Source organism: Malaclemys terrapin, chromosome 2 (assembly GCF_027887155.1).
Source record: "Malaclemys terrapin pileata isolate rMalTer1 chromosome 2, rMalTer1.hap1, whole genome shotgun sequence".
Taxonomy (NCBI): domain Eukaryota; kingdom Metazoa; phylum Chordata; order Testudines; family Emydidae; genus Malaclemys; species Malaclemys terrapin.
Window position 1 is genome coordinate 18,187,336 of NC_071506.1, and position 24,578 is coordinate 18,211,913.

Genomic DNA, 24,578 nt, shown 5'->3' on the forward strand with positions numbered 1-24,578 from the left:
TTCCAGGTCAGTGATAAAAATGTTAAATAGAATAGGGCCAAAAACGATCCTTCTGGGACCCCACTGGAAATATACCTGTTCAGTGACAATTCCCTGTTTATATTTTGAGACAATTTTAGCCAATTTTTAATTCATTCAATGTGTGCCATGTTCATTTTATATCGTTCTAGTTTTTTAATCAAAATGTTGTGTGGTACCAAAATCGAACGCCTTAGAGAAGTCTAAATATGTTACGTCGGCACTATTATCTTTATTGACCAAACTTGTAATCTCATCAAAAAAAGTTATCAAGTTAGTTTAACAGGATCTATTTTCCGTAAAATCATGTTGATTTGCATTAAGGACATTACCCTTCTTTTATTCTTTATTAACTGAGTCCTGTATCAGCCGCTCCATTATTTTGCCCAGGATTGATGTCAGGCTGATAGGCCTATAACTACCTGGGTCATCTCCTTTACCTTTTTTAAAAATTGGCACAACATATTCCTTCTTCCAGTCTTGTGGAACTTCCTCAGTGCTCCAAGACTTATTGAAAATCAACATAATAGTCCAGTGAGCCAGCTCTTTTAAACTCTTAGATGCAAGTTAAATGAACCTGCTGATTTAAAAAACATCTAACTTTAGTAGCTTCTGATACCCTGAGTTTTCAGAACCCAAAGCAGTGGTAATTTAACTGTTTCCCTCCAGGTGATGTCAGGAATAAATCAATGGGGGCACACCTCCTCCGTCTTATACATGATTGATACAAACCAAAATGCTTTTACCTAAAACTACTTTTTAATTAGGTCTCAAGCGTGCGCGCGCGCGCACACACACACGTATATATCTACTGTGCCAGTAAATTCAGAGTATTCCAAACATTTATAGTTACCGAAAAAGTCTGAAATTGTTTCAAGAAATCAGCAGCCAGGCTTCAGGTGGCCCCCTCCTTCTGTCTAGCTGCTGGGGAACTTAGGTGTCAGATCCTTTCCCAAGAAAAAGCTTCCTCTGACTGCTCCAAAGATCACTTTCTAACTAAACTTTTTATAAATTTGCTCCAGACAAAGCACATAAATCATAATAGCCCCTAATAGGCTAACAATTTCCATAGCAACAGCCAATAACAATTCAGTATTCTTATCACGAAAGCATTTCTAGTCATAACAATAAAACTTACATGTCAGAGGCACCTAAAACCAAGGCTGTCGAAACATTCCTTCTATTTTCATGGAAGCTTAACTCTTTGTCCCAACCTCCCATTCTGATTAGCAGAACTGCAAACATGCAGCTGCACGGCCTTGCCTCTCACAGTCCTAAAACTATTTCTAGCTATGTGATGATTGGGTTTTAGCTGACAGTGTTTGAACATACAAAGTGGAAAGAATGTCAAATTCAGTGGCTACACTTCTGGCTAACATCCTCCAGAGATACTAATGTGTTATCATCACCATGTGATGAGACTGTATCATCCGTTTTTCCCCAAATACAGAACAGAAATATTTATTGAACACTTCTGCCTTTTCTGCATTATTATTGATAATTCCACCATTTCAATCTAGTAATGGACCAATATGTTGTCAGGATTCTTTCTGTTCCTAATATCAGGGTTTTGGAGTGGAGCGCAGAGCAGCTCCGGAGCAGTGGAGCTGCAGGTTTTTGCCTGAAGCTGGAGCGGAGCCCGAGCACAGCTCCAAAGCCCTGCCTAATATATTTCAAAAACACCTTCTTATTGTTAACTCTTCTGGCCATACTTTTCTCCTTATGTTCATTTGCTTCCCTTATCAATTTTCTACAATTCCTAATTTTGATTTATATTCATATCTTCCATTTGTTATATTTTATTTTTTATAGCTGCCTTCATTTCCCCGGTAAACCAAAGTCCGGGACCCTCACAAAGAATACACTTCGAGATTTTAGAGCTAGTGAAAAACAAACTAACAAAAAAACTCTTCTTTTAAAGCTTTCATTACTAGATGAATAGTTCAGTTAATTAATCAGGCCCCTAACTGAACATTGTCAGTCAGGAAGTCAGATTCTCTGACTCTGGTTCTGAGTGAAATTGCTTCGTAGAACTCAGAAAATTCTTTCTCCTACAACTACAAGCTGGACAGTTTGTCTTCAAGCAGGCAGGTCTCAGCAAAAAACAAAACAAAAAAAGGCTTTTTTATTGATGATATAAAAATCCTTCATTGTCCAACGCTTTCTGAGTTACTGTGCCTTGGGGCCCACCTACTCTAACAGAGGAATTTTTATAAATGCTCAGGATTAGCCTAACTCTGCTCCCTTTTGAAGTTAATGGGAGTTTCTTTACCATTGACTTCAGAAGCTCAATTAGGCTGTTGCTGAATGGTTTTGAAAATCTCAACGTAATCTTCATATCTGATGTGGAGCTTGCCAAGCCAGTTTGCAGTGCAGAGACCTCAGATCACCATCAAATCTAGTCAGAGGGTAGAGCACACAAAGTTTCCTTATCTTGTCAAATCTATTTTTTATAAACTTTCCCTTTATTTTTTAGTAATTTACATTTAACACGGTGCTGTACTGTATTTTTTTTTTTTTTGGTCTCTGCTGCTGCCTGATGGCGTACTTTCGGTCCCAATGAGATTGTGGTTGACCCGTCAGTTGGTAGCTTTGGTGTTCATAACTCTGAGGTTCTACTGTATGAAATTTTATTTTCTTTGTGTAGTAAATTCTGTGCTTTCTTTTTGACTTTGATCATTAGATATAACTTCAGTAAATTCACTTTCTGTGGAATGAATTTAACTGAAGTTTTGGTATCGGGATCAAATGATATGAATGAAACACTTTTAATGTCACACTTAAGGATCTTCAGGAATAGGGTCATAGTAGGAGGAGTTGATAATAATTGGGTCCCTTATACAGAGAAGGTACTGTAATTGCAACTGCTCAAGACTTGGAGATTTTAGTGATTATGAAGCCAAGTTTGATATTGAAGGTTCGGATATTCTGACTTCAATTTTTTCTTCCTCCACTTACTGGGAAAATTGAGTAAATGGACTGTTTCTTAGAATAATGTAACAATCCTTACAAAATCAATATTTGTTTTGTGAATAAGGGCTAATTCATGATGGCTTTTACAAAATAGTGTGTTACTTCCAAAGCAAGATGCTGCTCTTTTTTTGCCCTTTCCTTGTAGTGCCTTCCAACAAAATTGTTGAGGGACAATGTTGTGTGGTTTTTTTTATTGTTTCAGAGACAAAATAAATGCTCTGAAGTAGTTATTATAGTCTGATTTGCTTTTTCTTGCCAGCAGATAGATGCTATCAATGACAGTTTTTCAAACATATGGTATGCAGGAGGTCAGAATAGATTATATTAATGCTCTCTTTTGGCCTTAAAATTTCTGAATCTACGAATGAAAAATACTCATTTAAATATACTTAGGTTTATATGGAAAATATTGGGAAAGCTGCATATTTTTGTTTTATATGATGATATCCGCTACCCAGGGCTGGCTCCAGGCATCAGCCTGGCAGGCAGGTGCTTGGGGCGGCCACTCCAGAGAGGGGCGGCACGTCCAGCTATTTGGTGGCAATTTGGCGGACGGTCCCTCACTCCTGTTGGGAGCGAAGGACCTCCCGCCGAATTGCCGCCGCAGATCGCTATCGCGGCTTTTTTTTTTTTTTTTTTTTGGCTGCTTGGGGCGGCCAAAACCCTGGAGTCGGCCCTGCCGCTACCTACATGTTTCTGTTCTTTTATTCTCCATTTTAAAAAGTCTAAGGAATTTGTATCCCCTTAGGTAATGATTTGGGTCCACCCTCAACTAAGACCGCAAACAAGTTTGAGGGAATGTCTCAGCAGTCAAGGTAAGATTTTATGTATTTGCATATAGTAAAGTTGTGCGTGATGTGGCTAATTTATAAACTATGGAAGATCACCTGATAATTTTCTCAATATTCCAACTATACAATGCATTCTTGCTCTCAGGCTCTGCCAAACCTCTTGAATCAGTTTGAAGCAGCCACGCAGAACTGAAGTTGTGGCAGCAGATGCTGCTGCTGTTTTCTCTCATCAAAATACCATTGGAACTAGAAAAAGTTGCACTAGGCTGTGATCCAGGAGTTTTATTCTCGTGTCTTCTGCTGACGCTAAATAATTCTGTGTACTTCACCACCCTCATTACTGAGCCAGGTCTCGTGCCCCTACCATACGCTAACACAAGATTACACAAGTTCACTCTTGGCGTAGCTTGGAACAGAACCTGGTTCCCTAATATGATATATACAAGTCTCATTCATTTAACCACATATTTCTCAGTCTGACTGATCTGTGCATTTGGATGTACTGTCTGTAATATAAGCTACTCTTGCATATATAACCCACTGGTTTGAAGCATTATGCATCAATGCAAAAAATAACACTCTACTAGCTGGAACATAAAAAAATCATAGAAGATTAGGGTTGGAAGAGACTTCAGGAGGTCATCTTGTCCAACCCCCTGCTCAAAGCAGGACCAACACCAACTAAATCATCCCAGTCAAGGCTTTGTCAAGCCGGGCCTTAAAAACCTCTAAGGATGGAGATTCCACCACCTCCCTAGGTAACCCGTTCTAGTGCTTCACCACCCTCGTAGTGAAATAGTTTTTCCTAATATCCAACGTACACCTCCCCCACTGCAACTTGAGAACATTGCTTCTTGTTCTGTCATCTGCCACCACTGACATCAGCCTAGCTCAATCCTCTTTGAAACCCTCTTTCAGGTAGTTGAAGGATGCTATCAAATCCCCCCTCACTCTTCTCTTCTGCAGACGAAATAACCCCAGTTCCCTCAGCCTCTCCTCGTAAGCCATGTGCTCCAGCCCCCTAATCATTTCTGTTGCCCTCCACCGGACTCTCTCCAGTTTGTCCACATCCTTTCTGTAGTAGGGAGCCCAAAACTGGACGCAATGCTCCAGATGTGGCCTTACCAGTGCTGAATAGAGGGGAATGATCACTTCCCTCGATCTGCTGGCAATGCTCCTATTAATGCAGCCCAATATGCCGTTAGCCTTCTTGGCAACAAGAGCACGCTATTGATTCATATCCAGCTTCTCGTCCGCTGTAATCCCCAGGTCCTTTTCTGCAGAACTGCTGCTTAGCCAATCGGTCCCCAGACGGTAGCAATGAATGGCATTCTTCCATCCTAAGTGCAGGACTCTGCACTCGTCCTTGTTGAACCCCATCAGATTTCTTTTGGCCCAATCCTCTAATTTGTCTAGGTTACTCTTGACCCTATCCCTACCCTCCAGCATATCTTCCTCTCCCCCCATTTTAGTGTCATCTGCAAACTTGCTGAGGGTGCAATCCATCCCATCATCCAGATCATTAATGAAGATGGTGAACAAAACCGGCCTCAGGACCGACCCCTGGGGCACTCCGCTTGATACTGGCTCCCAACTAGACATTGAGCCGTTGATCACTACCCGTTGAGCCCGACGATCTAGCCAGCTTTCTATCCACCTTATAGTCCATTCGTCCAATCCATACTTTTTTAACTTGCACCCTTCAACTACTGCCAGCCAATGGAGTTGCTCTTTTAGCAAAAGTGATAGAGGACTGAGTTTTGATTGCGAAGCCCCAAGTTCAAACACAGATGACCACTTGGTTTTTGGAGGTGGTTGTGATGTGATTGTTAAAGTTGCATGTCATAATTTTTTTTTATTTTTCTTTAATTTAAAAAAAAACCCTAGAAAACTACATCTAAAAATCTTTATTCATGTTACAAAATCAAACACTCACAGGTTTACAAATGCCAGAATTGAGGCTGTCTGTGCATCAGAGGATTGATTGAATTCTGCTTACTGAAAAATATTCTGACAAGATTCTTACTCAACTGATCATCTGTCCTCATTGTTTTACATTAATCTTTATTGAGGTGTTACTGAATTTTTGCACCTTGATTTTTATTTTTAGGCTTTTTTTTTTTAATAACTCGGGGTTGGCTTGCTTTTTTCTCTGTGTTCTTCGCCTCCCAGGCAGCTGGAAATAACTAAACATTCCTGAGGCAGTAGTTAAACTCATGGTGGTGCAGGACAGCCACTTGAGAGTGTGGCTTTTTTTTTTCCACCTTGCTACCATTGTCCTTAAGTGCCATAACACTTAAGAGCTTGTGGAGTTCCACAGTCTCATGTTAAGGAGCTGTGACCCAGAAGTGAGAAGTTTGTCAGAATTATAGCTTCAGAAAAGCAGAATAATAGTTCAGTAATTTTCCCTTTTCTTGGCAGTGTTTGTCTGGTCACAGGCCAAATAGTAGTTTGGTTAGGAATATATTGAGTTAATGAGGCAAATGCTTTTATAAGGTCAGTAGCCTGAACTAACATGGTCAACCATTGTGTTTGGGTCAGCTGGGAAGTGGAACCCTTCCAATTTTAACAGTATCTGCTCACTAACATACAGTAGTTAAATCCCCTAATCTGATAATATATTTGTTCAGTGGTTTTTCTCTATTAAAATGTAAGATTCATACTCTAATTTTGTGGAATGTTCCATAAGGTGACCGACCATATTCAAAACCATAATAATCTCTTAAATGCACTTTCATCATCTTCTTAATAGTGTATATTTTGGACAGTTTTACACCACACAAGGAGATTGTTCCTGTATCTCTTTGCAACATGGTTTTATCCTTGAATTATTCTCCTGAATATGTCTAATGCTTATAACATCTATGCATGATCTTAAAAAAAGGTTCATAGTGGGAACTTATTAGAACATTGTTTTTGTTGTCTTTCTTGTGTTTGTATGTTAGACACGTATGACACGTTAAATGCAAAATACTACTCTTTTTATATGTACTATACCAGTCGTATTTACCAGTTTAAAACATGTAACCCCTTGAAGTGGAAATTTTATACTTAGGGAAGCATTGATATAATTCTATGATTGTGCAGAAAGTGGTGTACCCTTAGAAAAAAACAAAAATTACAGTAATTATTGAATAAACTACACATTTAAACACACTGCAGTCCTTGTATAAAAAAAATCCATGAAAATGATCTCACTTGTTGAATGATTCAAATATGCTGTTCATTGTCAGTTTACCATGTCAGATGGCACTTTCACATAGGGTGTCAAGTAAAGGGGAAGTATAGAGGAAAGGAGAACTAAGTAGTAGTGGAGGAAGAGTAGAGGGGCAAGGAAAATAATTTCTTCAAAAATTGCTTAATTCATTTTTCACTTCCCTGACCAACATTTACTGGAAGATCAAAGCTTTGCTTCATTCACTCATTATTTTAATATGGAGTAAAAACAGTAGGACTCATATGGAGCTCTACCTTATTGAAGTCAATGAACCTATGAAAACTTACACTGGCTGAGGATCTGTCTGATGGAGAGCAGTCTGCCTTCCTTTGGCATGTTGGCACATGGCTGTGAAATCTCTTTCATTCTCTATGAAGCATGCACAAAATGCAATTTTCAGAGTCTCATGACTTAACCAAATCAAAACCAGTTTTTACCAGAATTCTCAAAGACATTTATCAAGAAGAGTTATCTCCCTGCCAAATTTAATCTTTTAATCCCCAAATTGTTTCTGTGCAAATTGGGTTCAAGAAAAGGTCATAAAGCATTTTTATTGGGGAGTGTGTATTTTTTCATATTCCTTGTATACAAATTACTCAAATTTTGTTGTTCAGACTTTCAAAAAGTTTCAGCCTTGGACCAAGACCAGGCTTGAAAAACTTGAGCTTAATTGGTAAAGGTTTTGAAAAGTTATCCACAACTGAAAAAACAGATGGAATGTTTTGGCAAACTTATCTATAACAGATAGTGATACTCTAGCTACGGTGTGGGTATTACAATAGTATACACATGGGGTGAACTGTGAAGCACCCAAAGCAAAAGATAGACTATCTTAGACCATAATTGCTTGCTTTTGGACTGTATTACCTATGTACTTAATATGGTTATTTTAATGCGTTAATTTAAGTTCTTGACTTGTGCTTTTATTGCTTCTTCTTTAAACAAAATCTGTCCGTTGAATTGCCCTCTCAATTTAAGCAGTTTTCTAAATATACATGTATGCACACCTTGTTATCCATGGAACAGATGTGCCATGCAGTATTAACAATGTGTAAGCTTTGCACAGCTTTTTCCTTTATTTGAATAATCCAAGCCCACCGCCAACACTGCTTTGCGTTTCAGGGCTATTTCATGGACAACATTGTGTGTCCTGGCTATGCATAAACTCTTACTATATTTTTTTTTCTGAATAGTGGGTGGGCACTAGAAATGGGACACAGTAAACTCATTGTTCAGTAAGTTTAAGTACTGATAGTTCATATCTATTGATTAGCATGGGGTCTGCAAAGACTGCACTTGGCCCAAGAGTTCTTCCTAAACTACCTCAAAAAGGTAAGACCTTTTTAAAAGATGTATACATAGTTGAATTGTGTGTGTGTGTGTGTGTGTGTGTGTGTATTAAACAAGTGATGATAAATCATAAGGGTCTTCATAAATTTGGTGTTTTCAGCAAAAGACATTTATTTATGGGACAACACATCTGGAAATTCTGGCAAAATCTATAGGGATTTTCCTTCCTGAATCAGCAAGGATGTTGTCAAAAAGCTAAACATATATTTTAATGCAAAAGCTGAAATCCTGCAGAACCTGGAGGAAAATCAGTAAGAATCTGTGTATTTGTATTGTCCTCCTTCATTACTGATTTATTCCAAGATCATAAGCTCCTTGCAGAAGAACCACATATTCACATGTATTTGTACAGTACTTAGCACAATAGACCAATGACACTGATTGGGGTCTGGTGTTATTACTGCAATATAAATGTTAAATAATACAGATCTAGGGATAAAAGAATTCAAAATTGTCTAAGTTACTTGAAAGCCTAAATCCCATTTACAAAAGTTACTTGAAAATCAATGGAACTTAGGTCACTTCTGAAAATGTGCTTCAGGCTCCTGAGTCACTTCGGTTCTTTTTGAAAAACATCCCCCTATTCTAGTTGTTCTGGGCCAGGAAGAGAGGTTAAAAGTCTTCCCTTTTTGTTCTGTCAAAGTTCAGGATGGCCCATTTCAAACAGTTGACAGGAAGGTAACTGTTTGAAAGTTTTTTTTCTCCTGATGATAATAGCCCACCTTAATCAATTAGTCTCATTAGAGTTGCTATGGCAACACCCATTTTTTCATGTTCTCTTTTTATATAGATATATATATTTCTTCCTACTGTATTTTCCACTGCATGCATCTGATGAAGTGGGCTTTAGCTCACGAAAGCTTATGCTCAAATAAATGTGTTAGTCGGTAAGGTGCCACAAGTACTCCTTGTTCTTTTTGCTGATACAAACTAACACGGCTACCACTCTGAAACATAGTCTGTAGAGTGGACCATTTTGAGAAACAAACAGAGTAGAAGATTGGGAGGAAAAGGTGGTCAATGAAAGCCTCTTTCTCTGAGTGATGTGCCAGAATTAATTGAAGAACTGGAGAAAACAGAGAAATACACATACCCCCCTGCACGCGCGCACACGCACATGTGAGCAAACATACTGAGTGTAAACATATACAATATAGCACAATTTTACATATGCCAGTGTGTGTGTGTGTGTGTGTGTGTGTGTGTGTGTGTGTGTCAATGGATATTACAACTGTATTGTTCCAAAGTAGGAGAATCAAAGAATGAATCTGGCCAGTCTAACTTCATTCTGCAAGATAAGAGAAATGCAAAGCATTATAGTGGCAAAAACTAAATACAAATTTTAAAAATTCAGTTTTTTACAGGTAAGAAAATTAATTCAGTTCAACAGTGTCCTTTTAAGGTGTCATTGAGATGACAGGTGTCACTGCAAAAGAAGTCAATAGTCACTTAGTATAAAGTTAGGTTAGAGTTGACTGTCATCATGGGCTGAAATTACTTTTGGGCCATATACAGAACTCTCAAACCATAGCAAGTGGTTGTTCCAGCCTTTCTGAGGAGTGTGTTACCTAGCAACAAATCTGATATTCTGTCTTATTTGAAGCCCTCATTTTGGAGGGCTAAAAAAAATGTATTTAATATCAGGAGTGCAGTTAAAATAAGTTGGCCTGATTTTCAGCCTGAACCTGGTTAATTTGTGCCTTATTTGCATATGTGTTATCACGTGTGTAGAAGTCATTCTTATGTACATGTATGACTAAATCATCTCTTACTTGTAGTAATGTGGGCACAATTCTCATCTAAAAATCAGGATCATCATATATAATGTGAATGTGTTTTTGTAGTAGGTTATATTATAAATAGTGTATTTGTGTGATATTATTTTGTGGTAGGTTTAAATGTGTTGACAGTGTTGCTTGACCTTAAAGCAAATGTTTAACACAGTATGAAATTATCCCTTTTTCTGAGTCAAAAAGATGTGGTACTTACTCTCTCAGTATCAGGCTTCATACCTATATACCTGTATAATATAGCTAAGTACAGTCATGCCAGGCGAGTTTTGCTTGGCACACTTAATGGAAGAGTCTAAGGAAGAAAGAGCAGTGAAACTAAGAAAATGTAAAAATAAATGTTGATTGAAAGGACCTGCGTATTTTCCACCTCTCGTAGATAAACTGCAAGGCAATATCATTTTTTAAAATTTCAATCCTTTCTTTTAAATCACAAATATAATATTGCTTATTAATTTCAACTGTTGGGAAATAGTGTTTTATTTAAAATGTGTGAAAGGTAACTCAGAGTATATCTGACATCTTCAGTTATTGAAGATAACTGCTAGGTTTTGAGCTTTTTAGCTTCTTTCATTGTAGATATCTGTTCTTGGAGTTAGCCTGAAGTAGAAATTCTTTCTACATTTTGTATGAAGGAAATAAATCTTTCTAGAAGAAAAGAAGTTGTCCTGCATATTTCAGATTCTTCTTAAATGTAATATGGGGAAATGAGATTTTCTGTCTGTCCATGAAATACATGTGAAAATATCTTGGTTTTGCTTTCTGTTTTAGTGGCACTAAGAAAAATAGAAACCAGTCATCATCTTTCAATAGATAGATCTAATCAACACCTGGAAATCTTTCAGAAGTCTTCACAGTCGATCGATCTACCACAGAAACCACAACCTGGAGACTTGCCCCCAAAGCCTCAGCCTGTGGAACTCGCCCAGAAACCTCCAATTGGAGAACTACCCCCAAAACCAGGAGAACTACCCCCAAAACCTCAGCTAGGAGATTTGCCACCAAAACCACAACTTGGAGACTTACCGCCAAAGCCACAAATGAAGGACCTTCCTCCAAAACCTCAGCTAGGAGAGGTATTGGCTAAAACTCAAGCTGGAGAATCATCACCAAAGCCTCAACACTCAGAGGCAAATCAGAAATCTCACTCCATAGATCTTTCTCCAAATGTACACTCTAGAGATACCGTCCAAAAGCAAGTATCTGAAGATTCTAATGATGTGACACATACCCTGCCAGAGACCCCAGTGCCGCTTCCCAGGAAAATAAATATGGTGGGTAGTTCTAGTATTCCAACATGCTGAAAGCCTCATGGCAAGCTTTGAAGTTCTCCTAAAGCTAAATTTGCAAAAAGACTGCACTTTAGTTATGTGCACAAAACAGGTGACAGCTCACAAATTTGAGCACAGATGTATGCTTTTGAACGGTTTCAACAGATAATGCTTCTGATGGGAAGGCCTATTGCATGCCAAAAGGAATACAAAAACATAAAAGGTCATGCCTGAGAGCAAGGCACTCAACTTAAGTTCACCAGAGTATTTTTGGCAGTGTTAAGGGTGCAAATTATGTTTCTGCAATAAGTGGTGGCTTTCTGTGCGTTAAGGAGTTAGAAATATTTGTAAAGCTTTCAGTTTTAATTCTTTGCTCTCTGTTTCCTACACATAAAATAACTGGGACATATATTTGATTTTGAACATATTTTAAAAAGGGTTTAATAGGTTTTATTTTAAACTTCCTTTTTAATAATTGTTACAAAACTTAAAATGTCAACCACAAAAAATCAACTTTGACAATGTAATAATTCAAATATTTAGCACCTATATGCTTAACAAAGGTGCATAAGTATCACTGTATTTACAGAAGGGCCCATCGAGGCACAGAGGGAAATTTTGACTTGCCAGAGGTCATGTAGCAAGTCAGTGGCAAAGCTGGGAACAGAACTGGAACCCAGTCTGGAGTTCTCGCCACTACACTTCAATGTAATTCACATCTAACAAACTTAGGTATAGTAGGAACAATTTATCCCAGTCTAATTTACAAAGACACTTATTCAGGCTACACACTAGTTATTCTTGTAGAGTTGCCTTTATTGTTTATCTCACAATCCAAGTAGATAAAGAAGAGGTGTTAAACATACTTTTATAAGGTTTTCATCCTGTGAACTACACAAAAAAGAATAGAGGAAGTGTTTTTTATCCAGCAAGCTGGGTATGCAAATGGTTGAGGTAGGATACACAGCTTCCTCTCCTTTGCTGAATGAAGGGGGAGAGCTCCTCCTCCTCTCCTGGGTTTAGGAGAGCATACTCTTTCTCTTCAGCTCACCATTCCTGCCTGACTGGTGAGACAGGGACTCACCAGTCAGAGTAATCTGAAGTGAGAGCAACAGAAGTTTTTGTCTTTTGGACTTCCTTGCTTTCCTACCAGTAGGTGGGACAGCAGAAGGACCACAAGAGGTCTCCCAGCCAAGAGTTGCCTATTCACTTACTTTAAAGGGAGGGGGAAAACTCACTACTGCAAGCTCCCTCTTCCCTCTATGAGGAAAGAGGCAAATAACCCATTAATCTTTTGATTAATATCTTCTAAAATACAGAAAATCACACTAGATATTTCCAAATGTTCTGAGGATGAACTGCTGGGCCTTCCGTTTATATTTGTTTTTACATCAGTGTAGACTCGCTGTTCTGGCTTAATCTAAATGATATTTATAGAAATGAGGAGGGAGCACCAGAAATGTGTCTCTGCGCTGCTCCAGGTTCTGTGCATGCATGCTCACACTCATATGTTTGGCTGACAATGGAGCTGCTTAGAGACGTGAACTCTTCAAATACATTTCTCATCTGGTTCCCTTGCTGTGTTCTGTCACCACAAGATGATGGAATGCTGCATCACCACATAACACCACCTATGAGGACAGCCACCAATATCTGTGTGATAGTCTTTGTTTCTTACTAGTCTGAGGTATTTCAGAAGCATATAGTAGGTATGACAAAGTACCACTAATATTTAAGGAATTAAATGGGATTTGAAGATAAAATTTGGTCTCCGTATCATTAAAACTACACCTAGTACTAACAGTCACCAGTGCCGGCTCTGGCTTTTTGGCCGCCCCAAGCAAAAAAAAAAAAAAAAAACGGGGCGGCCAGAACAGCAAAGCAAAAAAAAAAAAAACCTGCTGCACGGCCGGAGCCAGGGTGCAGGGGGACTCCCTATGCTGCAGATGTGCCCCAGCTAGCGGGGGGAGGGAAGGAGAGAGAGAAGGGGGGCGGCCAGGGATGTAAATGAGAGCACAGATTGAAGGGGTCATGTCCATTAATTAGCAAAGCAGCAACTATCATTGTGAGTTGTGAGCACCAAAACCTCTTCCTGAATATTTTGATACAGGGACATTTTAGGATGGGGTGACAGATTTGGGTGCACAAAGAGAGAAAATTATTATTAATTGCATTTGATGCAAAAATTAGATGCCTTGAAAATACTTGTTTCTTTACACATCACAACCCCAAGCTGCGCTCTTAATGTACATTCCTTTAAAATCCATCCCATAGTCCTTTCCAGAGATATATACCACCTCAGGCTGGCATTCACCTTTCCATCACTTTAATGAGTTAAAGTGGGCAGATTATTAAAATGTCACCCATGTATTAATAATAAAGCACGGACTACCTGGAGCAATGTCAGTCACTTTCCCTCACGTCTTTATAACTTGAGACATGTATGGAAATCTAGCTTTCTATAGAAATTCACTTGAACTAGAAAAATTAATACAGTCTAGTTGGTGGAAAAAGTCCATTCCCCTGCATCATTTCATGATTGATTTCATTATTCATGGTGTATAAATATCACTAGGAGCTGGGTGCCTACTCTCACTTTGGGTATCTATTAATGGTGACTGTCAACCTCTCCTGATAGTTTGCTCTGTTGCCTAACTGGTTTGAAGTTTATTTAATATGATTTTTAGTACAGCATATTAAGTCTAGTGTTGACTAATGGATCCCTTCCCTTTTATTCAACATTCCTTTCTATATTTGCAAACAAGTACCATCTCCACCTCAATCTTATTTTTTCTGAGTCTCACATTGTCTTATGGACTAAGCTTGCATGGTTTGCTTACCGTTCTTCTTAGTTGTTGCTTTCTGAAGCTTTTATCATCATTTGCCTTCCTTTAGTCTTTGAGTGTTGTTTGAAATGTGATGTATAATAACAGATCATATACTTCCAAGGTAGTCAAGTTTGGAAACTGTTTACACAGTTCCCAGAAAAACAGGGTGCATCTAGAGAGGGGCAGTGTTTGGATCTGAATTGGCAGTCTAGGGTAGAATCAGACCTACTGATTGTGTTGGGGTTCAGAATGATTAACACAAGCCATTCTCATGAGAGATCAGCCCAAAATAGTGCCACTCATCTTAGAGTAGATCTTCGTCTGGAATTGCTGCCATTGAGTTAAATTTTCATGAAAATATTGTCTTGCTAGATTTAGTCGGTGTCTGTTCCAGAACCAAAGAACAGGTTCATTTTGGTTTTGCATTGGACGTGGAACCAAAACTTTAGTAGAGGTATAGATGCTGGGGTTTGAATTCTTTAACTTCCTCAGTTCCCCTATCTTTCTGAATTTCATTGGCGACTGGATTTCAATTTGGTTTTGCCCTATTCTTAATTCTCATACACGTTAAAGGGATAGTGTATATACACTAAAACCATGTCAGAACTGTTGTTAAAACTATTTTCTGGTCCAAGTAAGTATAGGTGGGGCCTAAATCATTTAATTAGGCAGTAGTTAGATGTCAGGTTTTCTAACATTGATATAGTTGTTTAAAAACCTTGATGAAACAAGGCACTGTGGCATGATGGGCTAGGGAGCAGGCAGGGGAGATGAGGAAGGCAGGGTTCCCCCTGCAATCAGAGATACAAACTATGGGTAAAATGCACTGGATTTGTAGAATAAATCATAGCCAAAACCCAAAATTTAAATTCTATATATTTATTCCTTTTCTCGGCTCGTTCAGCTAAAATTGTATTTACTTTTTAGGGGAAAAACAAAGTTAGGAGAGTGAAGACCATTTATGACTGTCAAGCAGACAATGATGATGAGCTTACATTTGTTGAAGGAGAAATAATTATAGTAACTGGTGAAGAGGACCAAGAGTGGTGGGTATGTATCTCTGCTTTTATGAAAATTCTGTATAATTGACACTTTATTGGGCATTACTCTCAGCTGAGTAGCAGCTAGCTTACTCATAGTTTCTATATGCTACACCTTATTTGACCTACTTAAAGCTCCTGAACATCAGACCAATCATGGGGGGGAGGGATAGCTCAGTGGTTTGAGCATTGGCCTGCTAAACCCAGGGTTCTGAGTTCAATCCTTGAGGGGGCCACTTAGGGATCTGGGGCAAAATCAGTACTTGGTCCTGCTAGTGAAGGCAGGGGGCTGGACTCGATGACCTTTCAAGGTTCCTTCCAGTTCTAGGAGATGGGATATCTCCATTAATTTATTTATTTATTATTATTATTTATTATACTTCATTGAGAAATCCAATTATTTTATGCTTCACAGGGACTTAAATGCAGACACCCATTCTTAATGGTGTTAGCAACTACTAGGGACAGCAGCAAAAACTGACCCCATTTCATAGGTTTTCAGATGATTGAACTTACTGAGAGACCTTATATTCTCTTTGAGTCTTGTACTGCTGCTATTCCAGTTTTATTTGATTCCTTCCTTTACCCTAGACTAGAGGAAACTAACTGGGCAGTGACAACATACCATGTGTTGTACATAATTTGCATTAATGTTTGCATCTTTTGTCAAAAAATTATGCAACAGCATTTATGTAAACTTGCATCCAGCGTTCAAATTGAAGGAGAATGGGTGTGTGCAGGCAAGGAATTTACCTGCTTTTGTGGGGAGACAGTCTTCCCTGGATACTGCTAAAACTATCCCTGCCAGCCTCAGAGATACTTCTGAAATGCAATGTTTTGTTGCCTTTGGAATTCAGAAGCTTTCCACCAAATGAGGCAGTCTCAAATTTCCCCTCTTGACCCCTGCAAATCATTCCATTTAAACACTGTGTGTATCTTTGTTTATAAATGATAAAATGTGGTTCTTGTCTGAATTCACCAGCAACATTAAGCTAGTTACAATAGTTGCTGTGAATATGATTGTTGTAATTAATCCCATGCACTGTTGGTTTCCCCTCCAAAATTACATGCAATTGATCAATTTTGTCCTTACTCTGCAGTTTACCCTTGTCTTACCCTCTGTCTTCCTCCGGGATCCCTCTCCCCTGCTTCTCTGTTCCTGGACCTGATCCAATCTTCAATCTGTTGCTGACCTCACAGTTTCTCAAACCTAGACTGAGGCCCAATCCTTCTTTCATCCTCTGCTAGCTTCCTCCCAAGCCCTAGTGAATCCTGCTTCCCGAGGCTGCAGCTGTAAGGAAGGGAAATGAGACAAATTTTACCAATAAAAATGCAATTCCGACTGCTGCACTGTCCCAGCAGGTGTTAGTGCACCAGTCCAGCTGCAGTGCTGTCCATAATGTCTCGGGTCTGGCCAGACGCAGTGTTTCTTCTCGCTGATTACCACACTCAGGATTTCCTGTCAGAATTCAGACTCAGAACAAAATATTAAAGGGCTGGTGCCCAGATGAAAGGTGCTAAAACATTTTGCTTTTTTTAGTTTCTTTTCCTCACAGTGAGGAAACAGCGGGGAAGGGAAACAGAGGTTCTCTTACAGTGCTAATGCAGATATCTGCACTGCTACATATGGCTGTTCTCCCAATCTGTGTATAATTACATACAGTCAAAATAAAGATCAGTAAACAGTTGTGAAATCTCAGAAAATGGTCTGCTGGATGTCCACATAATCCTGAAATTTCAGATCTTGAAAATGGAATTTATCGAACTTGTCCATTATATTGTCTGTCTGTCTGGACACACAGTTATAATTAGGCTAATAGATGTGCCTCATTAATTTGTATTGACAATGAATCACTGATAAATGGATAGATATGTTGTATGTCCTGTGAATGTCAGTAGTAACAATTCCATTCACACTGAAAAACAAGAGGATCTTATATGTCATGGGCCATCCATCTTGCAGATTTCTAATGTATTAATCACTTGTGTCTTTGATTCAAAGCCAAACTAACAGTTTAATGGCTCTTTTCTCTTCGTGATTCCAACATCGAGTATTCACTTACAGTATATGTGGAAACATTTCTTTTATCTGCTTTAATTTATTTATATATTCTTTAAAAAAAAAGAAATTACATTTCATATGCATTATTTAAAAGTGAAGACTGACAAAAGGAAATTTGGAGTTAAGGTTGCCATTCATTCTCTTTCATCAATGTATTTAGCTTTTGGATTGTAGGAAGCTAAAAACAATGGATAGTGCTAAAATAATGCCTAATTTTCAGAAATGTGTACCTAAGATTTTGTTTGCAAAAGATGCAGCTGCATGCACAATTGCAATTTCCCAGTGTGACACTTGCATCTATGTATGTCAATGCATCTTTTGCAAACAAAAATACCTATTTTTGTCAAAAAAACACTGAACAGTGTCTTTTTTTATTTTTAATTGAGCCCTGTATATTCTGCAGTCCATATGTAGGTATGACAAGGTGAACCAAGAAGAAATTGACACGTCTTAGAAGTTAGATACTGAAAAGACCTATTATGTCATCTATTCCATCTCCCTAATAATGCAGGACTGTGCCTTAGGCAATTAAAATCTCTAGCAGAGATACTTTACCTAATTTGTCTAATGACATGGGAGCACTAATTTTTTTCTGAATTTATTATGGCTTTTCTGGACCATTCCGTTTGTAAACTTGATAACTCTTGATTTTGCCTATCTTTAGAGTGCGGAAATGGCTTGCAGGAACTCAGATATTGTGGCAGTGGTGTTATTACAGCAGCACTCAAAGGCCACAATTAGAATCAGGGTCCCATTTTCTACTGCTCTTCAGAGGACAGGGATGAGTCCTGTAGATGTCAGATACAAAAGGCAGAAAGTATGCTGATGATTTATGGAGTTTAAGGTGTGCTAACTACAATTTGAGGCTGGGAAGGTTACACTGAGGCCTGCCCATTACCTGACTCCTTACTCAGTTATCCCTCCACACACACCCAAGTCAATCTAGCAAGACCCCAAAACAACTGACAAACTCCAGAATTGTGGACCTCATCAGGGCTCCCAAGGCTGTGAACGAATCATCACTTTGTACTGCTGGGAAAGAGAAGGCTTTTGCTGGGGCCATGTGCCCCCAAAGTCTTAGCACCATTGGAGAGAGGTAGCCTCTGCTTGTCCCCCTGCCCCGTCTTTTGACACTGTTGGCAGTGGTTGCTGAGTCTCTCCTTCATGAAGGATGCTGGAACCTTCTTAAAAGGCCATTCCCCTGGGAAATTCCAAGGAGGACTCTGAATCACCTGGTGCTTCTGGGATTGGGGGATGAGGGCTGTTGGGCCATTTGCTTCAAACTCTGGGCTCCATAGGGGGTAACAATAGGTTCACCTATTGCCCCTCTCCATTTTGGTAACCTATAGAGCAGTGAGAGGCATATTACTATTCTGAAAACAGTGAACCAGAAGGTAAATCTTCAATCTAGAAAGAAGCATTAAGAGCTAGAAAAGCACTGACTGCATGATAAATCCAGGCATGCTGTTCTGATACTGTTAACTAGAGTTGGGCAGACTGTGTGTAGTGGAAAAATTATTTAGCTTTTCTCCAGTTTGTGAAATGTCCACACACAAGATGACGACTTATTCATGATTTGAAACTGCTTGGATACCTCTTTATGAATGTATATTATGCTATGGATTGCTTGCAAACTGTTTCCAGTACAAATTTGGTGTGTGTGGTATGGTTGTTCCCCTTATTTCCAAGTTATTGAAATTTGTTGGATCGATCCTTTTGTAAACATGAGTGACAGACATCATTGATGCTCCAATTTGCTTGTGGGGTGGGGCCTTTATTACCTGCTCCTCTTCCATGTTCGGTATGTAATGCTTTGCTAGGATTTCTTCTACTCACCTCTATAGAATTATTCCAGGTAACTTCCCATTTTTAGCAAACTTGTAGATTTCTCTTTTGCTCTTCTCATCCACAGTCAGCTTCCTAGGGTAGGATAGTCCCAAGATTCCTCATTCTGGAGTGAGTTTGTAGCATTAATTCAGTTCTCTTACAAGATACAGTATAACTATAGGTTAATCTGACAGCCAAGAGAACCTCTCCTCTTTGTGTTTGGTTCAGTGGAATATGTGACTCTTCCAGATGTCCCATTCCAACTGTGATCCTTTTGTTCTAGTTCATTTAACTTGTCCCCCTATTTATCCCAGTTACAACAATGTTTGGTGGTGGTTATTGATCTCTTTACATATCCAAATATTGTTGTAATCAAGGTAGACAGAGGATTATATTAATCCAAATAAAACAAAATAAAACTCTGATGTCTGTTTTTGACAGTGGGAGATACTGAAGAGTAACATACATCAAAATGTAGCTTCCTTGGCAAGGGTTTAGGTGGCATGCTGTGAAATGTCCAAGAACCATCACCAGACTTGTACTGATATGCACAAGGAACAGTGTTTTGTTAAATGGAGTACGCGAGAAACCCACAATATTTTTCTCCTTTGTTGCAGATTGGCCATGTCGAAGGACAGCCAGAGAGGAAAGGAGTCTTCCCGGTGTCCTTTGTGCACATTTTGTCAGATTAATAAAATTCAAAACTTGAGCATTGCACATCCTTCATGCAAGACAGGCTTTTTAGCCAAAGCTAACGGCTGCTGCCTCCCTGTAATCCTGTGCACAATTGTATATATCGCTGCTGTTACAAAATAAGAATTCATTTAAGGTTCACCTCATGAGGTGAATTATATGTATTGTAAATATACTGTGTTATTCTGCCTTTGCCAGTATTATGGTAGCCTTGGAACCTGGCATGCCTTATTGGGTTTGCTGAAGCCATCCTTGGCATCTAGCACTTACATCTCTGTCTATGCTGTTAAAAATGTGTATCAACTGCCAGCTTTCCAAACATAGGTTTCCATCGACCATGTAACTTTGTAGAAATTACTGTTCCTAATAACTCAGTATTCTCAATTATATAATTAGCAGAGTTAAGATTCTGTTTTCAAAGTGAATGGTTTTGGCCCACTTAAAAACCAACCTACAATTAAGTGTACACAGTTTACAGCTATGAAGCCCACTTTGGTATTTATTAAAGAAAGTGTTCAGTTAAATGTAAGTTTGAAAGCAAAAGAAATATTCACTGACTTTACAGAAAAGCAGTAGCATTTTATGGTGTGCATACAGCATTTCATGTTTATATTATGTGGACCTATGCCAAACTCTGATTGCAGTTTCCCTGTGATATTACCTCACTTTAAGACAGTTACAAATTACTTCCATCTGAAAATTTATTTTGATAAAAATTAGTCATACTGTCTTTCCTTATATGTATGTGAAATTTGCTGAAGGTTTTTCACTGATTTTTTAGTAACCAAGGACTTCTAGAAAATATTACACTGTTTATATTATGCATGCATTTAAAACAGTGGTTCTCAACCTGTTTATCATTGTAGGCTGCATATGTAGCCCAAAATGTGTTACCTGGGCTGCAGGTTGAGAACCACAGCAGCCCCCCTCCCGCCAGACCCACTACCTCCCGCCCAGAGACCCTGCCACTGTGTGGGGCCAGGAGTGGAGTCCTGGGCAGGGGGCCAGGTGGCAGGGACCCCACACCCTGCTGTGCAGAACCGGGCAGTGCGCGGCCGGGTGGCTGGGCAGACAGGCAACAGCCTGGACCCCAAACCCGTAGGGTAGCCCCCTGATCCCAGACCCCATGGGGTCAGCCTGTAGCCCTGAAGTCTGCAGGGCCGGGCAGCAGCTCCGGATCCAGAACTCTGCGGGGCCAGCCGGCAGCCCCGAATTCCGTGGGGCCGGCCGGCAGCCCTGGACCCCAGACTGTACGGGGCCGGTCAACAGCCCCGGACTCCTGCCACACAGGACTAGCCAGTGATGTCGACCCCGCCCAGGCCAGGCAGCCCAGACTCCGCCACGCTGGGCGGCCAGGCAGCTGGGAACCCAGACCCAGCTGCACGCCCGGCGTCCTTTAGCACACAGCTGGGCCGCAGCTGTGTGCTAATTGGGCCGCCTGCAGGTTGAGAACCACTGATTTAGAATCTTACTTGAAACCTGTCTTTGTACAGGAATAGTACTGTAGTCACATAGCTAAGTTGAAACAAAAGAACATTTTAATTTGATAACTATTCAGATTGAAATGTGAGCTTGCAACAGTATTTATTTATAGCTAATTGGCTCCCTTTGAAAATCACTTATTTAAAAAAAAGTCTTCTGCTTTGCTGAAGGTTATAATTAACGAGTGTAAAATTTCCTCAATGTTATTGTCTGGATAAATTTAAACTATTACAGTATAAAAAATTGTTTAGAAAATCAGAGTGAAAGGTTAACCTTTCATGCAGTTTGTCAGGCTATTAATTATAGAAACGAATCACTAGTATCAAGTTGTATATTAACTGTCTTCATTAAACTATCTTTGTATTTCATAGTCTTAACTCCAAGCACCAGCCAACAAACATATTACCATAAAATTAATTTCTAATAAGTCTTTGGAAGGATGCATTTGACTTCTGGTAGCGTCAGAGTTGTTACAAAATTGCATTAGTGAAAAACACATTCCTTGCAGTTAATTCACTTAGTCTCCTTTTTTTTCTAATCACAACATTTAATGTACTATTAAAAACCTTAATTTACTTCATTTTCTATATCATTTTTAATTTTGGAACAGAATGAAATTGTTATTGTCTGTGATCAGATAACTGTATTGATCAGGTTCTATGATTTTCATTTGTAGAACTGGTATTATATTGCTTAAAATGTTACTTTGGCAACAGTACATATTACTAATATTTTACAGCAGACAGTCTTGGCTACATGGGACGATTTTTCATTTCATAAAAGCACAACTCACAAAAACCTTCTGAAAGTTTTCATTTTTAGTGCAGGTTTTACAAGGCTGTAGTCAGTGAATATTTAATTCTATTTATATGGTTATGAAAACTTTAAATATCAAATAAACCTTGCATGAAAAAATATTCCAAAATATTTATCAACTGTTACTGGAAAGTGGCTTTTAAACTATTGCTTTATCAGTGTCATGACAAAAGTGTATTCAAAAGCAAATACACCGGTGAGTGAGCCTGCTCACATCTAATCCACAGTGTTATCAGTTTCAGTATTTCAGACTTGTACTGTTTTTTATGGAAGGCAGTCAGGACTTGAGTTTATTTAGCATTCCATTTTATCCATTATACAATGTTTTAAGTTGCATTAAAGAAAGAAAAACTATTCACTTTTGTGGTCAAGTGTATTTTTAAGTGATCTCAAAATAATCTGGTAAAAGCTAACCATATAAGGAAAACCTAGACATGTAAAATGATGTAGAAGCAAATGTCTATTCTTTTGTACACTCTTTGAAGTAGTATACATAGGCATTGTTAAAATGAGATTAGTTCCATCAGGAACAAGAGTTCTGTTTGTCCTGGCTTATTGTGGGTCATAGGAAATCTAAAAATACATTGTGTGTTATATTGATTGAGTTTAAGTACAATATTATATTTAAACTCAATGAGCCACTATCTGCAATTTTGTACATGAAATAGTATTTGGAAAGTTTAGATCTTTATAGACAAATAGCTAATAATTAGTTTTTTTCCCTGGGATGGGGATGTTCTGCAAATGATGTCTTATTTTACTGTTGAACAGCAATTGCTATTTATTTTTTTATTACATAGTACATCAACATGTTGTATAGAAACCAGATTTGGTAGTGCCAGTAGTTAAAATTTTGACTTCTCATTTGAATGTTAAAATCAAACATCAGTACACTTGTCTATTCACATGTATTTAAATGTGACAGTTTTTGAGTACTGTATGTGTTAATTTCTACTTTTTTAATATTTAAAATTGCTTTGAAATAAATGTATTCAGTTGATCCCAGACATCTGAACAAGGCCCTTTTGTCAGTTGGAATCTCCTGTAGGAGGAAAGTCTACATCTCACGTAGGTGGCTTTTGAGAGAGAACTCGTTTTAAGGTATTGAGTAGAGAGCTGAATTATCAATATAAGTATTCTTTAAGTTGATAATACATGTATATGTGTAACCTATTTGTTAAATATGAATGCACTTAGTTTTATCCTAAAACTTTTAGCTACCATGTGCTAGTATCAAAATACACTCATTATTTCATGGGTGGAATTAAGCTTCTCTGATGGCCCCATCAGCTTCTGCAGAATAAAGTGTTAATATTTAAAAAAATGACTAGCCCTTCTGATTGTGAAGAAAAAATTCAAAACGTGCCCTAATAGAGTGCCATCTTTCTGTGGCTGCAGATAGACTGAAAGTTCATAGCTCTTTCAGAGATACTGGGTCACATTGATATCTGGAGCCCAGCAGTCATTTAAATTATTTTTAACTATTTCATAGCTGATTATTTTAACAGGGAAACCCAACTTCTATGGAACTTCTGGTGTGGTATCTATTTCCTCTCTCCCTTTAGAGTCTGTAATGCCCTGGGAAAGGTTCCCATTAAACAGTACTTCAGTGATATTAGAGAGGTTTGGGCAGGGGCATGGAGGGCTTGCTAGGATTCTAAGGGAAGCAATTGGTTATGAATCTACTGTAAAGGTGACTTACAAAGGGGAAAAAAATCACTTTTCTTCCATCTATACAGAAGAATTGATTTTTTTCTGCTTTTTTCCCCCCAGCCTGAGATATCAAATTTCTATTTTGTTGTTAGGTAAATTGGGTTGAGGCTGTATGGTAATTCCTGTGCTCCAATTATCCTAATAGTGGCCAGTAACTCGTTACTTCAGAGAAAGATGCAAGAACCTCTGCAGTAAGTAATTATGGGATAACCTGCTCATAGGAAAAAATTCCCTTCTAACCCTCAATAATGAGAGAGACTACACCTGGCAGGATGAGGATGCATCTCTTGCAAAATTTTTGTTCAATATTTACTATAACTCTGGACACTTTTGTTATCCATATAAATGTACAATATCTTTGCACTGTGCTAGACACTTAGTCTCACTGATTAGCCTATATAAGACATTTCCTTTTAATAGCCTTGAATTGCTACTTCCCTGACCTAGTCACACAGTGGGGTTGACATTCTCTCATCCTTTAACTCAAAGGAAAGCAGTGTTTGACTCTTTCACGATGACTTGTGCTCCCTAGTAGTTTGGGCTCTTGAGTTCAGTAGGTATTTTAACAAAATTTTAAACAGTCATAATTCTGTTATCCCTCCCGTACCTTGGCAAAAACAAAACAAAACAGGGTTTGCCCAACATGACATTTCCAATGCAAGAACAGAATTTTTGACAGATGGTGCAGAGGGTCTTTGAATCCTCTT

General features: G+C 38.6%; 1 protein-coding gene across 4 annotated transcripts in view; it reads left to right on the forward strand.

Moving 5' to 3' along the window:
• ASAP1 (ArfGAP with SH3 domain, ankyrin repeat and PH domain 1) overlaps nucleotides 1-23,165 on the forward strand; it is a 285,790-nt gene extending 262,625 nt beyond the window's left edge. For 3 of the 4 annotated variants that reach the window (XM_054018999.1, XM_054019000.1, XM_054019001.1), the window contains 5 exons: nucleotides 3,740-3,806; nucleotides 8,273-8,331; nucleotides 10,911-11,413; nucleotides 15,166-15,288; nucleotides 19,785-23,165. In XM_054018999.1, the coding sequence (XP_053874974.1) occupies nucleotides 3,740-3,806; nucleotides 8,273-8,331; nucleotides 10,911-11,413; nucleotides 15,166-15,288; nucleotides 19,785-19,859 (827 nt within the window). In that variant the 3' untranslated portion in view covers nucleotides 19,860-23,165. The remainder of the gene's footprint in view (nucleotides 1-3,739; nucleotides 3,807-8,272; nucleotides 8,332-10,910; nucleotides 11,414-15,165; nucleotides 15,289-19,784) is intronic. The other variant, XM_054019003.1, reaches the window with a different exon arrangement.
• Nucleotides 23,166-24,578: the final 1,413 nt, after the last annotated feature.